The sequence below is a fragment of the Lagopus muta genome, chromosome 4 (genome assembly GCF_023343835.1).
Source record: "Lagopus muta isolate bLagMut1 chromosome 4, bLagMut1 primary, whole genome shotgun sequence".
In the NCBI taxonomy this organism is placed as follows: domain Eukaryota; kingdom Metazoa; phylum Chordata; class Aves; order Galliformes; family Phasianidae; genus Lagopus; species Lagopus muta.
This window is the reverse complement of record NC_064436.1, coordinates 14,983,163-15,001,906: the sequence shown is the minus strand read 5'-3', so window position 1 is coordinate 15,001,906 and position 18,744 is coordinate 14,983,163. Positions and strand designations below refer to the sequence as shown.

Sequence of the window (18,744 nt, the reverse complement as noted above, 5' to 3'; positions counted from 1 at the left end):
GGCTGAGAGACCTGGGACAGTTCATCCTGAGAGGAGAAGACTGAGGGGAGATCTTGTCATGCTTGTAAATATCTAAAAGCCAGGTCTCAAGAGAATGGGGACAGGCTCTTTTCAGTGATGCCCAGTAACAGAACAAGGGTCAATGAGCACAAACTGGAACACAGGAATTTCCATACAGACATGAGGAAAAACCTTTACTGCAAGGGTGAGAGAACGCTGGATCAGGCTACTCAGAGAGACTGACAGTCTCCTCTGGAGATATGTAAAACCCTCCTGGATAGTTTCCCGCCCAGCCTACTCTAGTGAACCTGCTTTGGCATGGGGGTTGGACTAGATCTGTGGAGGCACCTACAATTCTTTAACTTACTTAAATAATATAACATGAAAATGGTGGGATGAGGGATGAGGTTAGGAGTCTTGGGGTGAAGCTGGTCTGCTCCTGACCTGGCCCCAGCTTCAGCACATGTGGTAGCTATCACCCAAACTGGCTCTAGCTGAGTAGATTACAGTAGGCAGTTATTGTGTATTTGGGTATTGGCTGCGGTACAGGGCTGCAGTTTTGACTCTAGGACCATGTTCTGATTTTTGAGCTGTATGCATTGTTTTTCATATATGATGGTATGCCAAAATGGTGTCATTGTTTCTTCCTCACCCTCCCTTGAGTTATTCTTACAGGTATCCTCTTCTAAATTCTGCCCTGCTGCTTGCAAACGATGCCCCAGAAGGCAACAGAACCTCATACTTTCCTTTTCTTTGTCCAACTTTCCAGGACCTTCCAATTTTTCAAATTCATCTCAGATATCCCTGGGAGCAGCATACATTGCTTGTGGTCAGCAGCGCAGACACATCACCTTGGAGACGGCATGGGTCGGTGAGCTTTTCCTGCTTCGGTGCCCTTCCCCAGCATGGCTAACACAGATGAGGAACACTTAAAAAATGACAGGTAAAAAGTGATTGGGGCTGTTTATCTTTTATTATAAATTTAGTATGAATGACCAATGGAAAAGTCACAATGGAGTACCAAGACCGTTTATCAAAATTTTAGCAGCATTTAAACAGTAAGAGATTCCCAAACCTCTTCCAGACACCCCTTGCCCTTTGCCTCCCACCCACCAAACAGTAACCTTCACCCAAGTGTGCTTCCCGAAGCTGTGCAGGGATTAGTTCACCACCTCCTGCATCAAGTCCCCTGAGCTGCCATGAGGAATTGCATCCCGAGTGCTGGCCACCAACAGCCAAAGCCCCCAGCCATAAGAGTGGGGCTGAGTGGGTTTTGTGGCCCCGCAGTCATGCCAGGCAGCCCCACTCCTGTACCAGAAGGCAGGCAGCCATGGCTCACTGGACAGAGTCAGAGAAGACTGATGGTCTGTGCTGGCACTGAGAATGATGGCAGGGCAATGGGACAGGGGCTTGAGGGAAAGGTGGAAAGTAAGAAGTGAGACACTTCACAAAACAAAGTCAGTGGACTGCCAGCTAGCGTGGACAACAGTGTTCTGCCTACTAAGCAACAACAAGTAGAACAAACTTTTTTGTGTGCTTTTTTGTTTTGTTTTTGTTTTTAATTACATTAAGATGGGAAGAGCCTGGCTATTGGTAGCTTGGTGAAAATAGTGTTAAATTAGAGGTGAAGAAACACAACACACATCCACACGTGTAGACAAGAATGTACTATTGGCAAGCTATTCCCCTGCTTCTTTGGTACTTCCTAAACTTTCTTATCCAAAATATATAAGGGAAATGCACCATTTAAGAGTTACTGTTTGTAAGTATTTACAAAGCCATAACCATTATGCTATGATACACCAAGATCAATATGATATGAACAGTTATCTTATGAAAAGCACTTTATGCACATTTTGTTCCAGTATCTTAGTAGCTTTAAAAAAATTCATGTGTTACGCAGTCCTGTACCTCGCTTCTTATATCAAATGGACAAGAAACATTTCCTAATCCATACTTCTCTTCAAAAGATTAAAAAATTGCCACCAAAATGATACACTATGTACAATTTTTTTTTTCTAAATATTAAATTCTAGGCAATTATTTTCACCCCACTAATAATATAACTTAGGTATTGTTACCTACTATATGCATATATATTTATTTAATACATAAGAAATGGCACCACATCACCATGTCACCAATATGACACATTGTTATGTACAGTAGATAAGAAGTTAGATATGGAAGATGGATTCTCTCCGACCGGTCCTTTCATGGGAACGCTTCTTCCCTTAATCCTAGCTTGGCTACTTCCCCTGTTTGTGGCTCTTCAGACGTAAGGTAGGATACCATACATCAGCAGTGCCATTACCCCTGCACTGAACAAGCCAGCCACCGGGACAGTCACAAACCAGGCAAGGAAGATGTTGCGGAAGAGGCGCCAGTCAACAGCTTTCTTGGAGCGGATCCAGCCGACGGCCACCACGGAGCCCACCTTGTAAGAGTGGGAGGAGAGAGAAAGAAGAGATGTGAGGGGTATGTCCCAGTTCCTGCACCATGTCTGCACCAATGCCAGTCAGCTGATACCAGGCGATGCTCGAAACCGGCGCACTGAGATATAGAGCTTCTGGTGATGATGGCTGCCCTCAGTCAAGCCCTCCACAGAAAGTCAGCCTTTCTAGACAAGCCACCAAGCAAAGCACCCAGAGCTAACATCCTCCCTGCAGATGAACACATCAGCCGGATGTGAGGCATGCAAATTACAGGAATATCAAGAAGCTTGGCTTCAGGTGGGGAAAATATCCTCACAGACACTAACAGGGCAGCTGAGGAGATTAGCGTTTCAGATAAAACATGCTGCAGCAAAGGTACAGCTACTATCTGTCTGTCATTTATTCCTTCAAATGTGTTTCCAGTTCATGAACTTGGGTGTAAACCCTTCATGTTATTATGGCCACTCTGCCACTAACAAAACAATGTAGACTCATACATGTCTATTCAAAGCAGGTAGTAAAGTATTAAAGAATGTGGAAAGAATATTCAGTTTTGAAGGAACTGAAACTCAAAAACACAACCAGGCTTATGCTCCCTTCCTGCAGGCTGAAATGACATCCCTGCTTCCTCTTCCTTATTCATTTTCTTAATGGGAAAACTAGTCCCTGTCTATAGGCTACAAGCAACTGATGTGTGGAGCCAGGGAAATTATAAATGCTGGAGCATGATAGGAGAGGATATCTGATCCACATCTTTGTTAATACCTACGTAACTTCTAACTGCTGCCTAACCTCTCTTTTTAGAGGCAAAAGCACTTCCTTGACAACCCTATCACTCTCATATCACTGAATCAAATGCTCCTTTGACAGAACAAGGAAAATCTGAAGTTGATGTTCTGGGACTTGAAAGGACTTGCTTTAAAGAAAGCATGAGATGTCTGTCCCCACAGAGGAGTGGACCCAACGCTTTGAAGGTCAACTTCAAGACTGTGTGAAATTACATGAAGGATCATGCTTTACAGGAGGTATACATCTGAGGGAATAAAACTAAAAGATTGTTTCGTTTTGTCTGTAGGTCGACCTGATCTAATAATGAAATTTGCTAGATAATATTTAATCTGAATACATCAGGACTGGACAATGTGCTAGGCTGTGCTTAGCTGGGGGAGCATGTGGCCTGTCTGTATGTGGCTTGCAGGGATCTCGAGAAAAAGCAGAACCTTGCCCAGCAAAAAGGAACTCCCAGCTTCTGAACATCTCAGGTGTTTATCCAGGGAAACAGTACTTTTCCAGCAGCTCAGTGGTTAGGCTCTGCTTTACATTTTAGCACCAGTGTGACATGCTACAACAAGAAGCGATGCTTATTGAGCAAGCCTGAAATCTACATACGGTAATCTCTGAGTCCTTCCTGAAATTTAAAAGGTATCAGCAATGATGGCATTGGTAATTTGTTTTAAACATCATCAAAGTTTAGTTGATTAATAGTAATTCAGATGGACTAAAGGTTAGGAGAGTAGCTAAAACTTCGGTGTAGGGCAACTACACCTTCTGTGGAATTTCAGATGACATCTACTTCGAGATTGGTTTGAAACCAGTGCAGTTTGCCTTCAGTATGCTCTGCTCAGAGCAGATCAACAGGAAATTCCTGTGCAGTGGTGCATCAAAATAATACCCAAACTACCATAACTCTGTTAATAGCAACACAGAGAGTGTTTACAACACCCGAAATAACAGCAAAATAGATCCGGCAGTGTGACCTCAACAAAGTTATTTTTGCACAGAAAAAGCACCTACCTCCTGCACTCTGTTTTTCTCAGTGTGTTACAGCTGAGAAGCACCTGTTTGTAGATCTCACATTTTACAGTAAACAACAGGCACCCAGCACTGGCTGCTTGCCTACCTGGGCAGCAGAATGGGGAGGCATGCATTCACAGCACACTGGCTTTTCCATGCTAACCTCAAGGCAGGCTGAACAGGTGAAATCATGTTTCTGCTGACTGAAAAAAAAAGACACTTCTGTCTCAATGGTAACCGCTTCTTTGATGTGTCTGCAGCAAATTCCATAGGGAAAGATGGAGGAGCTGGCAATGCTGTCAGGGAGACATTTTCCCATGGAGTGAATGATAGATAATCATTCTCTTATGCCTTCACTGGGCCCTTGACCAATTTATCTCTCAACTCACAGTTTTGTTTTGCTGAAACACTGAGTTGGTGTAGTAGCATGATGTTCTAGAACAACCTAATCCTGTTAGGAGGTAGATCCTCCCACTAAGAACAACCTATCTAATTATACATAACAAGCTGCAGGTAGGAGGTGAAGACTTAACCACATTAATTACTTTAATGGAAGCATTTTTTGAAGAGTTAATGTGCCCTGCCCTTCAAAAAGACCAAGCCTTTGACTGTGTTGAGTCAGTGAATACATTCTAACACAGCCCTCTCATTAGCTGATGGCTTCCAAGAAATTTCCCTTTTGCATTTAAAGTTGGTCTATTTGTCTGCACCAAAGTGCATTTTCTCTTTTCTGATGGCTGACTAGAAGGCTCCAGGCACACAGTGCAGATAATCAAAGCTGCATTATTCTCCCTGGCAAATTCTTCATTGGGCATTTGACTTTGAGTCAGCTGAAAGGGAGGTGTTTTGGAGCTACCATTTTCACAAGTGGTTCATGTGTTACAAACTTTTTCCCTGCTTGAATCAGAGGAACCAGTTAGGCCAACACTGGGAACAGCCTTTCAAAACAGTCCAGGCTTGGCTACTGATCAAAGGACTCGACAGAAGAAAGAAATAAATGATTTTGCAACTCAGGAGCTTTCTGAAGAAGTAGTTTTTACTAGAAGAGGCCAATTGAACTAACTCTGGGTGTTCTGTGAGATTTGTGGATTTTAAGATTCTTTCAATGCCACTGGTGAGTAAGCCCAGTATCTCACTGCCTGCCTGCTGCATTGCAGAGCAGTGAGCCCCAAAAACCTGCCCTGGCAGAGCTGGGAGGGCTCCAAGGCCCCCCAGGTGCAGAACTGAATCCCTCAGGATCTGGCTCTGCTAGGGTTTACTGGTACATCTCAAAGCAGAGCGCCTGGCAGCTTTGGCTTTGGGGATCCTCACCACGCCCTACAGGAAGGTGACGCATTCAGCCAGCTCTGAGTGCCTAAGAAGTCCATGGGAAAGCAAAGGGAAGGCAAAAATTATACTGGACTCATGAATTTCCTGGGGAATCAAATTCCAAATTCCCACTGTGTTCTTCTGCAGTGCAAATGTCCAAAAGCTCTGTGATGTCTACAAGCCTCTACACAGGTTACCTCCTATAGTATGTGACACAACTTTATTAATCTTATCTATACTTCAGGCTGGGCTTTTAAAAACATATATGTGTGTATATATATTTATATATAAAAGACAGACTGTATTCTGTGTTATAATGCACAAAAGTGAGGATGCATTGGTTTAATAGAAGAAAGAAATTAAATTATTAGCGTAAGGATGTAACGCTGTTTTTTTTTATACAAGCAGCTCTAAACTACATGTAACCCGGATCACACAAACCACGAGCCTATGTTATTTTAAGAAGGCTATATTAGTTCAATACGACTAAGCAAGGATCAAAGACATTCCAGACTTTTGTGCAATTACTTGTAATGCTGACTTTGCTCAGCTGTACCTGCTTTACACAGTCTATGGTGTTTTGTCTGCGTGGTGCATCGCGTAGTGAAGGCAATCTGCAGCAATCGGTATATCTCGTATTTTGTTATGGTTTGTCCTAGTGATGTGATTTACTGATGGGGTCACTGCAAACTCCAATACCTTGCAATGGGTGGAGCTTATTGGAATACCCACATTTGAGGCTACAAGTACCGTTAGCGCACACATTACTTCAATGCAAAATCCACTGTGAAGAAATAAAAAAAAAGACATATGGAAAACCTGTAGTAAAAGAGTTATATGCAGGAAATCCCATGCCATGCACTTATCAAGAAAGTGAAGTATAAATGATGAATGGTGCGCAGCCTCTGAACAAGGGAGAAATGCTACACGACCAGGTTCAAATGGCACCTTTGGAGGAAACCAGGCTTTTCACTGCCAGATGCCCCTGCAATTGTTTACTTTAAAGTGAGCTCACGTGTTGGTAAGCAATGTTTTTCTTCAACCACAGCTAAAGGAGTTCACACTCTGGTGGCTGCCATGCCCAATTGCAACAGCTTTACTGTGACGTCAACGCAATATTTGGAATCTTTTTTTTTTTTTAAAGAGCTGTTTTCCCTTTGCCACACTTCCCTTGCATAAACGTGCCATTATCCACTGATCTGAGCAGCATAGTTAAAGATGAATAGTCCAGACTGCCCTGACTGCAGTCGCTCGGCGAAGGCATACCTTGCAGTGTGTAGTACTGACAGGAAGTCCAACATTGGAAGCTACCACAACTGTGAACGCCGAAGCCAACTCAATAGTGAATCCACTGCGGGAAGCATAAGAAAACACTTCACAATCACTCTTTGCATCAGCTCGGACTGATACCACGTGCGGTCTGCCAAAGTCTTACCTGTGTTTTCTTCAACCATTTATCTCCACCTGATTTTTGTCATACAAATAAAGAGAACAAGGAACTGCTGAATAATGGAAATAGTATGAGCTAGTCACCTCCAGTAACTGGTGGCACGGCTCATTGCGTCAGGAGCTTTTGCTATGTTATGCTGCAGTGAATCACGCCTGATTAGTGATTTGGTTAAGCATCAGTAGAGGTCTAATATGTACCAAGGACAAAAATTACTGTAATGAATACACAGCTTTTAAATAGTCTGAAGCACACCAGGAAAGCCACTGTAACCTCACAATTTCCACATATACCTTGTGCCACGTTAGTCAAGTCATCTGCAGAAGATTCTGTTCACACAGACCTCCACACCTCAAACTCACTCTGTATTAGTTTACAAGTATATACATATTTTTCAATTTTCTCTTTCTCTCTCTCTTTTTTTTTTCCATCCTTCCTTTCTTTCACTTCTTTCTCATTTTTTAGAAAGACACAGAAATCGAAGCCAGGTTATCATTAAAGTACAGCAAAACCAGCAAAGTACTGCCACAGCAGTTTCTCAGACAGAACAAAGATCAGCCAGCATAATGACAACTGAGCACCTACCTTGAGGGTGTGATTGGAGTGAGGTCTTTACCCATAGTCTGGATAACTCTTCTGCCCCAGACCCAGAGACCCACGCAGATCCCAACCCCTCCATAAAACAGCAGCCAGACAGGAGTTGATGCTTCTTGCATGACACCACCTTGTTCATAGATTAGCCAGAGTGCAACAAGGGGACCGATTGCATTACTGGAAAAAAAAAGAACATCACTCAAGTTATAAAAATGTAGCTAATTGCCTTCAAAGGGAATTTTTTGTACTTGATTTTTCTTCATAGTGTGTGCAGAACTGCTGACCCTACAAGCAACACTCCACTTGTGAAGACTGCAGCAGTGGACTCTTATCATGTTGCTTTTTCAGATGTCACCTCACCACTGATAACTATAGCAAGTGCTGAAAACAATTCACTTTTAATAAATCATTTCCAGAAATGTCAGAGTTGGTAATATCTTACATGTCTGTTCTGGGACAAAAAGCAGCATTTTCAGTATCATACTGAAGTTAACTGAAAGTCTACCAATTCAAGAGCTCTGCATCTTTAAAATTCAAGACTTAAATGATCTTTTGTCAAAGAGGGAAATTAATGAATAATTCTAGAGAATTTTAGAGAAGATGTAGCTATTATCTAGTCTGATAAGCTGCAACTTTTAGAGATATGAGAAGAATGAGGCTGGGAAGGTGACTCCAAATGCACTGCATAACTGATCAGTCTGGATCAGAGAGAACTGCTTGGTGACATTGAGCTGGCATAAGCTCATTTCACTATCCTGCTACTGCTGTCTAGAAATCCATGGAAATTCAGTGACACTGAAGTCCCCACTCCAAAGGCATGCTGCAGGATATGGGTGCCTTACTCGCGCTCCAGTGCCTGAAGGAAGACTTCTGAAAAAACACATGACATTTCTCAGAACGAGAGTTAGCAGAAAAACTTGGAAGCTGGCACCCAGTTATTGTAGAGGCTTTAATACAAAAACAAAAACAAAAACAAAAACAAAAAACAGATAAAAACTTTGACATTACTCTTTTTTTTTGGCAGTCTTCACTAAAACCAAACTTGCCCTGCAGAGTTGCATTTAGCACAAATTGTAAAAGCATAAAGAGCAAGGCAGTATTGTAAGTAAATCTAAATAACAAAAAGAGCAGCACAAACCTGCCCAATGTCGTTCACAAAATTTGAATAGGAACAGGAAGCTCCCTTCTTTGAAAAGTGATAACAGAGAGCCCTGGTGGTGAATGACACGTGCAGCACCAACAGCTATGCTCACCCTGTCTCAGTTTAGCTGCTGGTCTTGCTCCAAAGCACAGAGTTGGAACAAGGGACATTTTTAATGTCAATTGTTGAGCAAAGTAAGCCACCGCAACCTACAGTCAATCATTTAGTTGAAAACTAGAAGAGGTTGCACACTAACAGCCAAGTCCTCAGTACTGCCAGCACAGCATGTCTGAGCAACAGAACACCTCCTTCCGTTCTCCTGGTCCATGTGCAACCAGACCCTAAAACTGAGAAGTGCCCCTGCAGAAAAGTGAACAGGAAGACATTCTGCCTTGTAAACATACACAACAGTCAAACAGCAAGGCAAACAAAAGTGCTTGAAAACACTCTCTGGTACAAAAAGGAATGAATAATTCTTAAAGATTTTGAGAAAAATGCTGGAAACAAATTAGTGAGCTAACATGAATAATAAAATCCAGTGGGTTTGAAGAAACTGGAATGAAGAAATAAATGCTTTTTAAATAAAGTGAATTCTACTAACAAATATACCTTGACATTCTGCTCTATCTCAACACCTGAATATACATTTGATTTGCTGAATTTTGTGAATGCATAAGTACAGTCATGCTTTAGTGCCTGAAAGCAAGAATTGCTTTGTCTTGAAGGTAGAAAAGATACATGAACTAAGCATTTCTATTATTTTTAAGTTGACTTGCAACTTCTTGGCCACTGTTTGCAGGTGTACATTAAATTACATGCATGTTTTAATGCCTTATTAAAGGTAATTCACTGTACCTTCAACTAATGAAGGCAGCTGTGGATGAGAGTGACTAAAACATCTGATGAGTAAAGGAAAAAAAAACCTGATTTTCCCTTCTTATCATGGTGAATGACATAGGGACAAACTTCCCGTGGAGAATAACAAGTACCTTTGGAGCAAGCCCAGGCACTGATTCCTGACTGTCAGTCCTAATGTAAATGGGAAGACAGAAAAGGCTTCAAAAACAACAGCAGAAAACGATGGTCTTTTGTACCAAAATCCAGTTTTAATTATTTGCAAATGCTACAAATCTGCGAATCAACTAATCCTGATCCTCAAAGAAAAGCTTATTTTCTTATTGTGGCAGGAGAGGGCGAGGCAAAACTCCACTGACTTGTACCTAGCTATGGAGGATTGAAGAGGATAATGCTGCAGATCGGAGGAGACCGTACCAAACCACAGAGGGCAGCACTTCTGATACCATCTCTGGACGGAAAGAGAACAGAGGAGCACTGGATCAGTGTATATTTAGAAGTCAAAAAGGTAATTAACTGCATTGTCATGCATGGGTATCTACACCACTGGGTAGCTATTTACACCACATAGATATTTCTCTTCTCTATCTATTTTTTTCAATTTGGCTTAAACATTCAATTCCTAGGAACAACCGTATCTCTCAGACTGAATACCTGCAAGAGGCTACCATGAAGCAGCAAACCGGCAGTGGTGTGGAGCCAGGGTCTCCAATCCACTACCTGCATGGCTTCTGGGTTTGTTCAGCAGGTCCAGTCCCAGGGACTTGTGGTATCAGAGCTTCCTGTGCCAAGTGGGAAACACCTGGAGATGAAGCCATCGGCCTTGTCCCACCACAAAACTGCCAAAAAGTTATCAATGAATAAATCTGATTTACAAACTGCCGAGATTAGGATCTTGGTACACCATGTGTCATCTTCAAGACACTGCTATTACCATGTGCAACCAGCCATCCTTGGGACTAGGAAGAGTTCATCAATGGAAGATAACCATTCCCAACAGGAGAGTAAGAGAGATATAACACATCAGTAATAAGTTGTTAAAAGACTTTTTTAACTTTTTTTGTTTTAAGACCTTCTGTGGTGAACAGACGTCTCCTGCAGCTGAGTGACTAAGCAGTTGAACCATGATATGGGCTATGTTAGGATGTGGTTTGCAAATATTTCCCACCCGTCTCATTTGATTCAAGATATGATCAGAAGAAAAGCAGACCTAAAATCTTCCAAGTGTTTGGCCAAGACTCATTTCACAAGTATTTTGAATTTGTGATTTTCTCTTATCCTCCCATGGCAGCTCTTTTACTTGCTTTAACCACTGTGTTTTTGTGCTGGAGTTCCTACCTGGGAAAGTCTTCTTCACGGTAGTTTAGAGGGTGAAGATAAGAGAAAAAAGAAAAAGGCCTGAGGTGGTCACCAAGTGGGTCTGTGCCTCCATCTGCTTCTATCTCTTTGTAAAACTGCCATTAGGTTCCTATGCAACTGGGATGCTTTGGAGCACATTACTGCATAACCTAGTTTTGCATCTAAAAGCCAAGATAACACAGACCCTGTTGGGGTGCTACTTTAGTTTCCTATATCTACAAATCAATGTCATAATACGCATTTATTCACTGAGCAAAAGAGGATTCCAATGCAAGTTAATTTTATGCTGCATTTACAACACATTATAGCAAGAGAGTCCCAGCCCTGAGTCTGCCATGAAGCATGCTCTCCACTCCTAGTTTTTACTATTTCTGCTGGTCTTGGCTGCATGAGAGGTGTCAAGCTGCCTGCCACCTGAAATGCATGATCCAGAACTAGCAAACACCTACAGCAGCACTTGCGCTCACAGACACGTGTCACTATGGCACAGTCAAGCAGCTTGGACCATTTCCGAAGTGCTTGCTGATCTTCCTGGTTATCTTTTAGCTTTCTCAACTAACATAAATTGGCATGACTTCTCTTTTCCTGCTCATTTGTGCCAGTTGAGAATCTGTCCCAGAGCATTTATAAAACTGTTGTGAAAGACAATACTTGACAGTTCATCTGAACTATAAATAGAGTTGGCTTCGCTTCTCCCCTGAGAGACAGATAGTATTACCACCAATAACAAAAAACATTCAGCTGTCATGAGACAGGCTTAGAAATAAGCAGTCTGCCATGCAAACATACATGCACACACATGCATGCAAGTAGAGATTTTTATGTGCTTTTGGGTCACATGTCCAGTTCTTTATAGGAACAAAGATTACAACTTTTTTTTTTTAAGTAAAAAAATTTTTTCAGAAGTGAAAGGATATTACCAGTTGAGAACTCTGTAAATCACCAAACCTCATGCAACTTGCCATAATATTTTGTGAACTAGCAACACTCTACTTCCTAGCTACTTCTTATGTTAGTGATTGGCTCAAAAAGAAAATCTAATTGTAGTTCAATGCTAGACTGACTAAGGTCTCTGTTACAATCTGTGAGCTGCCGGCTACGTGATGACCGTGCTTTGATTCTTTGCTACCTGAAAGTCAGATTGTGTTTTTGCCATTTTTTCAGGTTGACTGGAAGAAGCTTAGTGCATACACTATTGCTGATTCAGACTCAATTATGGGCAAAAAGCTGAGAAATACATATTAAACTTCCAGTATTACACATACAGTCACAAATTTCCCATTCATTCAAGTATTTTCCAAAACAGGCTTTCACAAATGACAGTAAACTTGCCTCTAAACTTCAACTGGGAAATTAAGTGGGATGATACATTTTTGTTCTATACTGCCATCATGCTCGGAGACATCACATAACTGATAAACACTGCAAGGAAAGTTTGCCCATGTGGTGTGCCAACAGCAAAAAACACATCCTAATCTCCAAAGATCTCAGATTATCAAGAAAGGGCTCTTGCTTTTAACCTACTTCCAAAAACCTCCAGAACTGTGTATCATAGTATGTGTACACACCATTGTATGACAACTGTGTGTCACAGCTGTGCCCCATGATGTGCAAGCATTGGGTGTGTTTTGAGTCATAAAAACCACATGTTTCTTCCTATAGCTCATCAGTGTGCACTGTAAATGGTGGCCCTGAAACATAAATCCCTGCAGGCTGCAGGAAAAGATGAAATACATTTTACTACTCACTGCATCACAGGAATACACATTCCTGCCACTCCTACCTCTTGGAGAGGCAAGGTTGGTAAAGACACACGGGAAGGAAATGCCTCTCCCCAAATGGCATTGAGCAATTGCACCCCAGTAGGGACAAGCCATTCCCAAAAATGTCTGTGCTGTGTGATTCTGGCAAAAGGAGAGATAATAGTCTCTTTCTGCTCTGCTCTCACTGGCCTGTGTGGCAAGGATGTGATGGCACTGCTACAGAGGCACTTAGCTGGGTAATTCAAGACACAAGATCCAAACCTACTCAGGAGATCAGCTGTACTTTCAGGACATTCTGCTATTGAAAACCAAAGAAATCAGATTTCAGGCTGCTCTCAGTAGTAACAGACAGATTAGCTTCCAAAATACTCTAAGTGATCTTGGTTGCAGCTCTCAGGGAGGAAATAAGAAATGTTTATTTTGTAATCTGGCCTCATTATATCTCCTGTAGATCCCTTATTCAGCAGGGAAACCGAATCCCACTAAGCGCTCTGTGTGCAGTGAGATACTGACGATGTTCTGGCCCTTTGCTCCTTTCATTTCATTGCATCTACTCTGAGAAGAGGGGAAAAGGTGAGTCCCAGTGCTGCTGGTGTGCTCTGACCCGTAAGTCCAGTTAAGCCTGTAGGGATGGGGAAAGGAGAAGTTTCCTTCATCTATGTTTGGGCAAGCAGATCTTTCCTAGTTTCATTCGCGTCACTTTGAGTAACAATATATTCCTTATCTGGTAGAGATTCAGCTTCTAAGACACTGAAATAATTTTTAGAAATATACAAAGTACTTTAGCTCTAAAATAGCTCTGAAACTTCCCTGGCTTTCAAGAAAGGACTAACTCAGGCTTTGTTATGCAGCATCAGCCCTACAGCTTTGGTGGTTCTTCCCCTGTCTGCATCTATACAGTAACTGCAGGCTGCCATGGTTGTGGCACTGAACTGCGGATCACCAGGATTCCTGCTGAACAAAACTGTGCTTACAGAAATACAGAAATGCGCTTGGTCCAGCACAACCATAGGTGCATATAATCCCTGATGACCAATAAAGCCTAGCTTCTCTGGAAAGCTGGCTCTGAACAAGCGTTTAGGAAGCTGGCAGCTTTCCCCATGTCACGCTCCTGGCCCAGGTTTTTTTTTCCATCCTGCCCTTTTTATTCTCCTGTTGCCCTTGCAATGACCTGACGTGCTCCTTTGTGCTCGAATGCCAAGCCAGTATGACCTGCTCGCTCAGCGCCACTGATTAAGTCCAACAACAACATTTTTTCAGAGGGTCTGTCCCAATACATTTCGTTGGGATTTTAAATTCTTTAGATTTCATTCAGCCCATGTGCATCGGAGTGTCACAAGGCTCTGAGCCCGGCTCAGTTAGTCCTGGCCCTGGAAGAGCTCCAGCATCCCCAACACCATGCCTATGAGTATTGCAGCAGGAAGGGATGGTCTGAACTGAGCAGGCTGCCAAATAAGGAGTCACCATGGCTCCCTGCTCCTTTTAACATACAGCTGCCTTGGCAAGGATCCCTGCAGCCGCTGGCCATAACTCCAGTGACAAACATCAGTGCCCAGAGATAGCAATTGCTATCTCTGCTGATAGGTATCATTGCAACACTGAATGGCAGAGAAGAGCTCTGAAGAAACTGAGGTCTATCTACTCTTATGCTGAGTTAGCTCTACAGTCAAATGCAAACTACTGATTCAGTTCTCCCAGGTCCAGGGGAAAGGACTGCAGAATGAAACAAGGGAAATTCACATATGATTTTTTTGCTCGCTACACTGCTATCCAAACCATACGAGGCACCTCTGCTCCATCAAGAGTTTCAGAGCAGTATCGTGGCTCAGTCCATACCATATGCTGCTACCTTTTATTGTAACCATTTAACAACCTGCAAGTTGCACTTGTTTTCTATCAGCTTTTAATTTGTCTCTCTTTGCTCCTCTCATCTGCTCCTGTCCATCCCTAGGATAATAGCAAACAGCCTGATGGAAAATAAACAGAAAAAGTGTGAGGAGGGACAGTTCTGAGACAAAAAAAAAAGAGAACAGAGAAGGCAAATCCAAGGAATAAGCTGTGGATGAAGTAGGTGCTGCCCTGAATGTATGAGTGAGGAGTTTAAAATTAAATGCAGAAGCAAGCAGGATTTTCATGTCAGGATTTGAGGATGAGAAAGAATAGGAAAGCAGCAGCACCACTCAAAATGAGCGGAGGAAGAGGAATGAGGAAGACAGGAGGAAAAATAGCAGAGAGTGATGGAAGACAGGTTGCCAAGGCTTGCTTTCACACAGAAATGTGGACAGAAAGCCATGCTACTAGTGAGGTTCTGCTCCCTTATTTTTAAAACTACACATTGTCTCCTAAGCTCTGCAGATCTTTATGTAATATGTTGAGGAGCCAAAAGCCCAGTAAGAAATCTTCTGCTCTGCTAGACACGCAGACAGGTAAAATATCTGTGCTACACAATCAACAGGACAGAAATCTGCATCCCTAGAGCATTTTACCAACTCAACATTTTTGTCTTTAGCTTCCATGAGCTAGTTGGAACTCAGTAAATCTGCAAGAAAGGATTCATTTGCAACCTGGGATAAGATCTTAGATCCATGACCAGCTTGCATTTTTAGCAGCTCTGACAAAATGAGCTAGCTTGTTCTTTGGTTTTGCAATTACATGAATTCAGCTTAAGAGATCTTGGAATGAAATGTGTTTAATAAAAAGACACGCTTGCTAGCAAGTCTGGGAGGATCACACTGACAGAAATAAGTACAGATCTGCAAAACATTAAAAAACATGAATTTTCAGGAAAGGAAAGGAAAGGCAGCAAGCCAGCCTAAATGGAAAATTCTGGGGGAACTATGCTATTGGCATAACAGAGCACCATCAAACAGGGTCTGAACTTCATTTTTCATCCTGTCCAGTTTCTACCAACTACCAATGGGGACTTCATAGCAGCCTACTGGTACTTAAAGGGGGGGCACTACAGGAAGACTGGGAAAGGAATCTTTATGAGGGAGTGTAGTGATAGGACAAAGGGTAATGGCTTCAGGCGAAAAGATGGTAGATTTAGATGAGACATTAGGAATAAATTCTTTACTAAGGGGGGTGGTGAGGCTCTGGAACACGCTGGCCAGAGAAACTGTGAATGCCCCATGCCTGGTGTTCAGCACCAGGTTGGATGGGCTTTGAGCAATCTGATACAGAGGCAAGTGTCCTACCCATGGCAGCAGGGCTGGAACTAGGTCATCTTTAAGGTCTCTTTCAACCCAAATCATTCCATGATTCTATGATAACTCAAAATTTGATTTTTGAATGGACTGCATTCCTTACAGTTCACTTCTAACTATTTCTACCTTCATCTGCTGGCAGAAAAGGCAAGCGGTGCTTGCAAGAACATATTAGTTCTCAAGGAATACCTTTAGACATCAGTTAGAGAGCACACGTGAGCATCACAGGTACTTACTGTTGTAGAGTGCAAACTTCCCACAATGGTCTTTCCCCAGAAGAGGGGCAAAGGAAAGCCATTCATCTGCTACAAAAGTTAGACGCTCAGCTCAAGATTATCTGACACAAGAGAAATCTTGACATAACCAAGTGCTGCCTCCTTGACTTAACGAATGCTCTGTGCTTGGATTTTGACAGGGTCCTTCAGTAAGGGCCCTTACAGAAATTAAGTTGTCATGAGATGACAGGAAAGCCTCTCTTAGGGATTAATAACCAGCTAAAAGGGAGCAAGAGAAAACCAGAAATGGCGAGTAAATCTATTCAAATAGCACTTCAGCTCTTTACAAATGACAAAGAGGCTTCACAAGTTATTACAAAAGGAGCGGCGAATGAAAAAAGGAATACAAATTTCAGATCCATACCCTGCGTGGGCATGTCTCTTCTCCTTTCAGTTGCAGAAAGGCAACCTAGAAGAGATGCAGAAAGTGCAGCAAGAAAAGGACAGCTCCCATATACACAACAGTTAACAGGCAACAAATCTTCAGCATGAGCAAAGAAACAAAAAGGGCTCAGAAAGTAATGGGACAAAGCCCTAGAATAGAAAGCTATCAAAGGAGAGCTGCAGACAAAAAGCTCTGAGGCAAGCAGCCTCTCAGCTACAGATGCTGGGAGAAGGAATACGTGAGAAGTAATATTAGTACTGTTTGCTCTTCCTCTATGATCTTCCTGTTTGCACCTGCCATTGGCCTCTGCCAGAACTTTGGTACACTCCTCCATGGGCCTTTGCTCCTGCTCAGAGTGCTTGAGCACAAGTTCTGATCAGTGGGAAACATCCAAGGGAAAAGAAAGTCACAATGCTGCCCTCTGATCCAGAGGGAAGACATCATCATCACAGACAGAAGGCATCCTTCTCAGAGCCAGATCCCTGTAATGAAGAGAGCAGTAGCAAAAGTGAGGACAAGAAGGCTCTTCAAAAAGCATTATTCTGAATTCCCAGGACGCTGGATGGATGAGGAGAGCACAGACGTTTTTTTTAAGTGTTTTTGAGATGAGCTGTGAGTTAAATTGGGCAGCTGACAACAGCTAGGAGCGATAACTGTTCTCCTTGCTGTGTGGGACAGTATTTGCACAGATGCCTAAGGAGGGCTATGAAAGCTATGATTGCTGTAAAGCCCTGTTGCAAATGTTGAAACTGACACCAGTAACTCACATCTAAAACTGTGAGCGTTCAGCAAGAAGGGGACTCAGGATGGCCCAAGCTTAACCCAACAGACTGCTGCTTCTACAGTCAGTCCCTCTGAGCAGGCTGTCACAGGAAATCTCTGCAGGAGCATTATCATGTGGATCAGTGCACACATGGGGAATAGGCAGTTCAGCCCAATCCTAAAGGAAAAAATTTTCCCATAGGAAAAGCATGCAAACCACCCTTCACCCACTGAGAGGGTAGGGCGCAGCACGTCTGTGCAGATAAAGCTATTTGGTAAGCAGATGAGCAATTGAGGAAGGCATAAAATGCTCCACCCTGAGCCTACTTCCTGAGTCCTTTGGTCAAAAGTCTTGTATGTCATGGAGTAAAAAAGAAAAGCAAGGAAAGAGATGGGCAAAAGAGTAAAGAGACACTGTCTCTCTGTAAGGGTGTTTTTCTGACAGGATATGATCAGGCAGTGGATGGCAAAAAGATGCAGATAAACTATTTCTAAGGCCAATTCCAAGATTTTGTTGGCTGAGTGAATACAAACAGGAGGTAAGACTCTCAGAGGATGACCCTTTTTCTTTATTACTTGAAAATGATGTTAATGCCACAGCCTTTGAAGACAGATATTCTTAAGCCAAATGACTGAGAGATGAACCGATTGGCTTCTTCTGTCAGAAAAAGGAGCAATTCAGCAGTGATAGCAGTTCCAGATAAAACTCCTGCGTATCAGAACTGCGTCAGGAGAATCTTCTAACTGAGCAACGAGGAAATTTGTCCCAGTTCATGTCCTCTCCTTGCACAAGGCACAGAAACATGGCCAGGGATCCTCAGGGTTAGCAACAACATTCAGTTTGGTAAGAGAGTTATGCCAGGTGGAGAAGTGTTGCGTTTATAAACTTTAAAATAACATTAAGGCTTGTTACAGTTTCCAGGCTATTCAGTGGTATACCACCTCACATAGTCCTTGACCTTCTTTGTGCCTGGAATACCCAAAGCAAAAGGAACTTTATAAAGGCTGCAGCAATCCAAAGAAAGACATTCTTCATGGATCTCTTTTTGTCATGTGATACAATGAGAGAACAAATTCATCTAATTACAAAAATAGCCTAAACTTGTCACTTGCTGTTGGTCGCCATTGTTGTAGTTAAAATAGGCTGTGAACTTTGCAGGACAGCGACTGCCTTGTTTGTTTTTAGAGTGGTCAGTATGCCAGGGCATCTATCTTCTGGGGGACTCTCAGTGCTTAAGCCTGAATTAACCTAGCTACTACACAGTTTCTTAGCTGAGAAAAGATGTTGCCTTTGAGAAGAAAAGAAGCTATAGACCTAGCAGCCAAACTTGTAAAAAGCACTGTGGACATCAGCATAACAATCTTTGAAAATACAATGCCGATTACCATCTGCCTGCGGAAATAAGTTTTCTGACCAGCT

At 42.5% G+C, this 18,744-nt stretch overlaps 1 protein-coding gene across 6 annotated transcripts in view; it reads right to left on the bottom strand.

Moving 5' to 3' along the window:
* Positions 1-963: 963 nt before the first annotated feature.
* The window catches only part of SLC20A2 (solute carrier family 20 member 2), a 57,222-nt gene continuing 39,441 nt past the window's right edge, over positions 964-18,744 (bottom strand). For 4 of the 6 annotated variants that reach the window (XM_048942266.1, XM_048942265.1, XM_048942264.1 and 1 more), the window contains 3 exons: positions 7,570-7,755; positions 6,804-6,888; positions 964-2,437 (listed from right to left, as the gene is read on the bottom strand). In XM_048942266.1, the coding sequence (XP_048798223.1) occupies positions 2,273-2,437; positions 6,804-6,888; positions 7,570-7,755 (436 nt within the window). In that variant the 3' untranslated portion in view covers positions 964-2,272. Of the gene's footprint in view, positions 2,438-6,093; positions 6,322-6,803; positions 6,889-7,569; positions 7,756-18,744 lie in introns of all 6 variants that reach the window. The other 2 variants (XM_048942269.1, XM_048942270.1) reach the window with 2 other exon arrangements.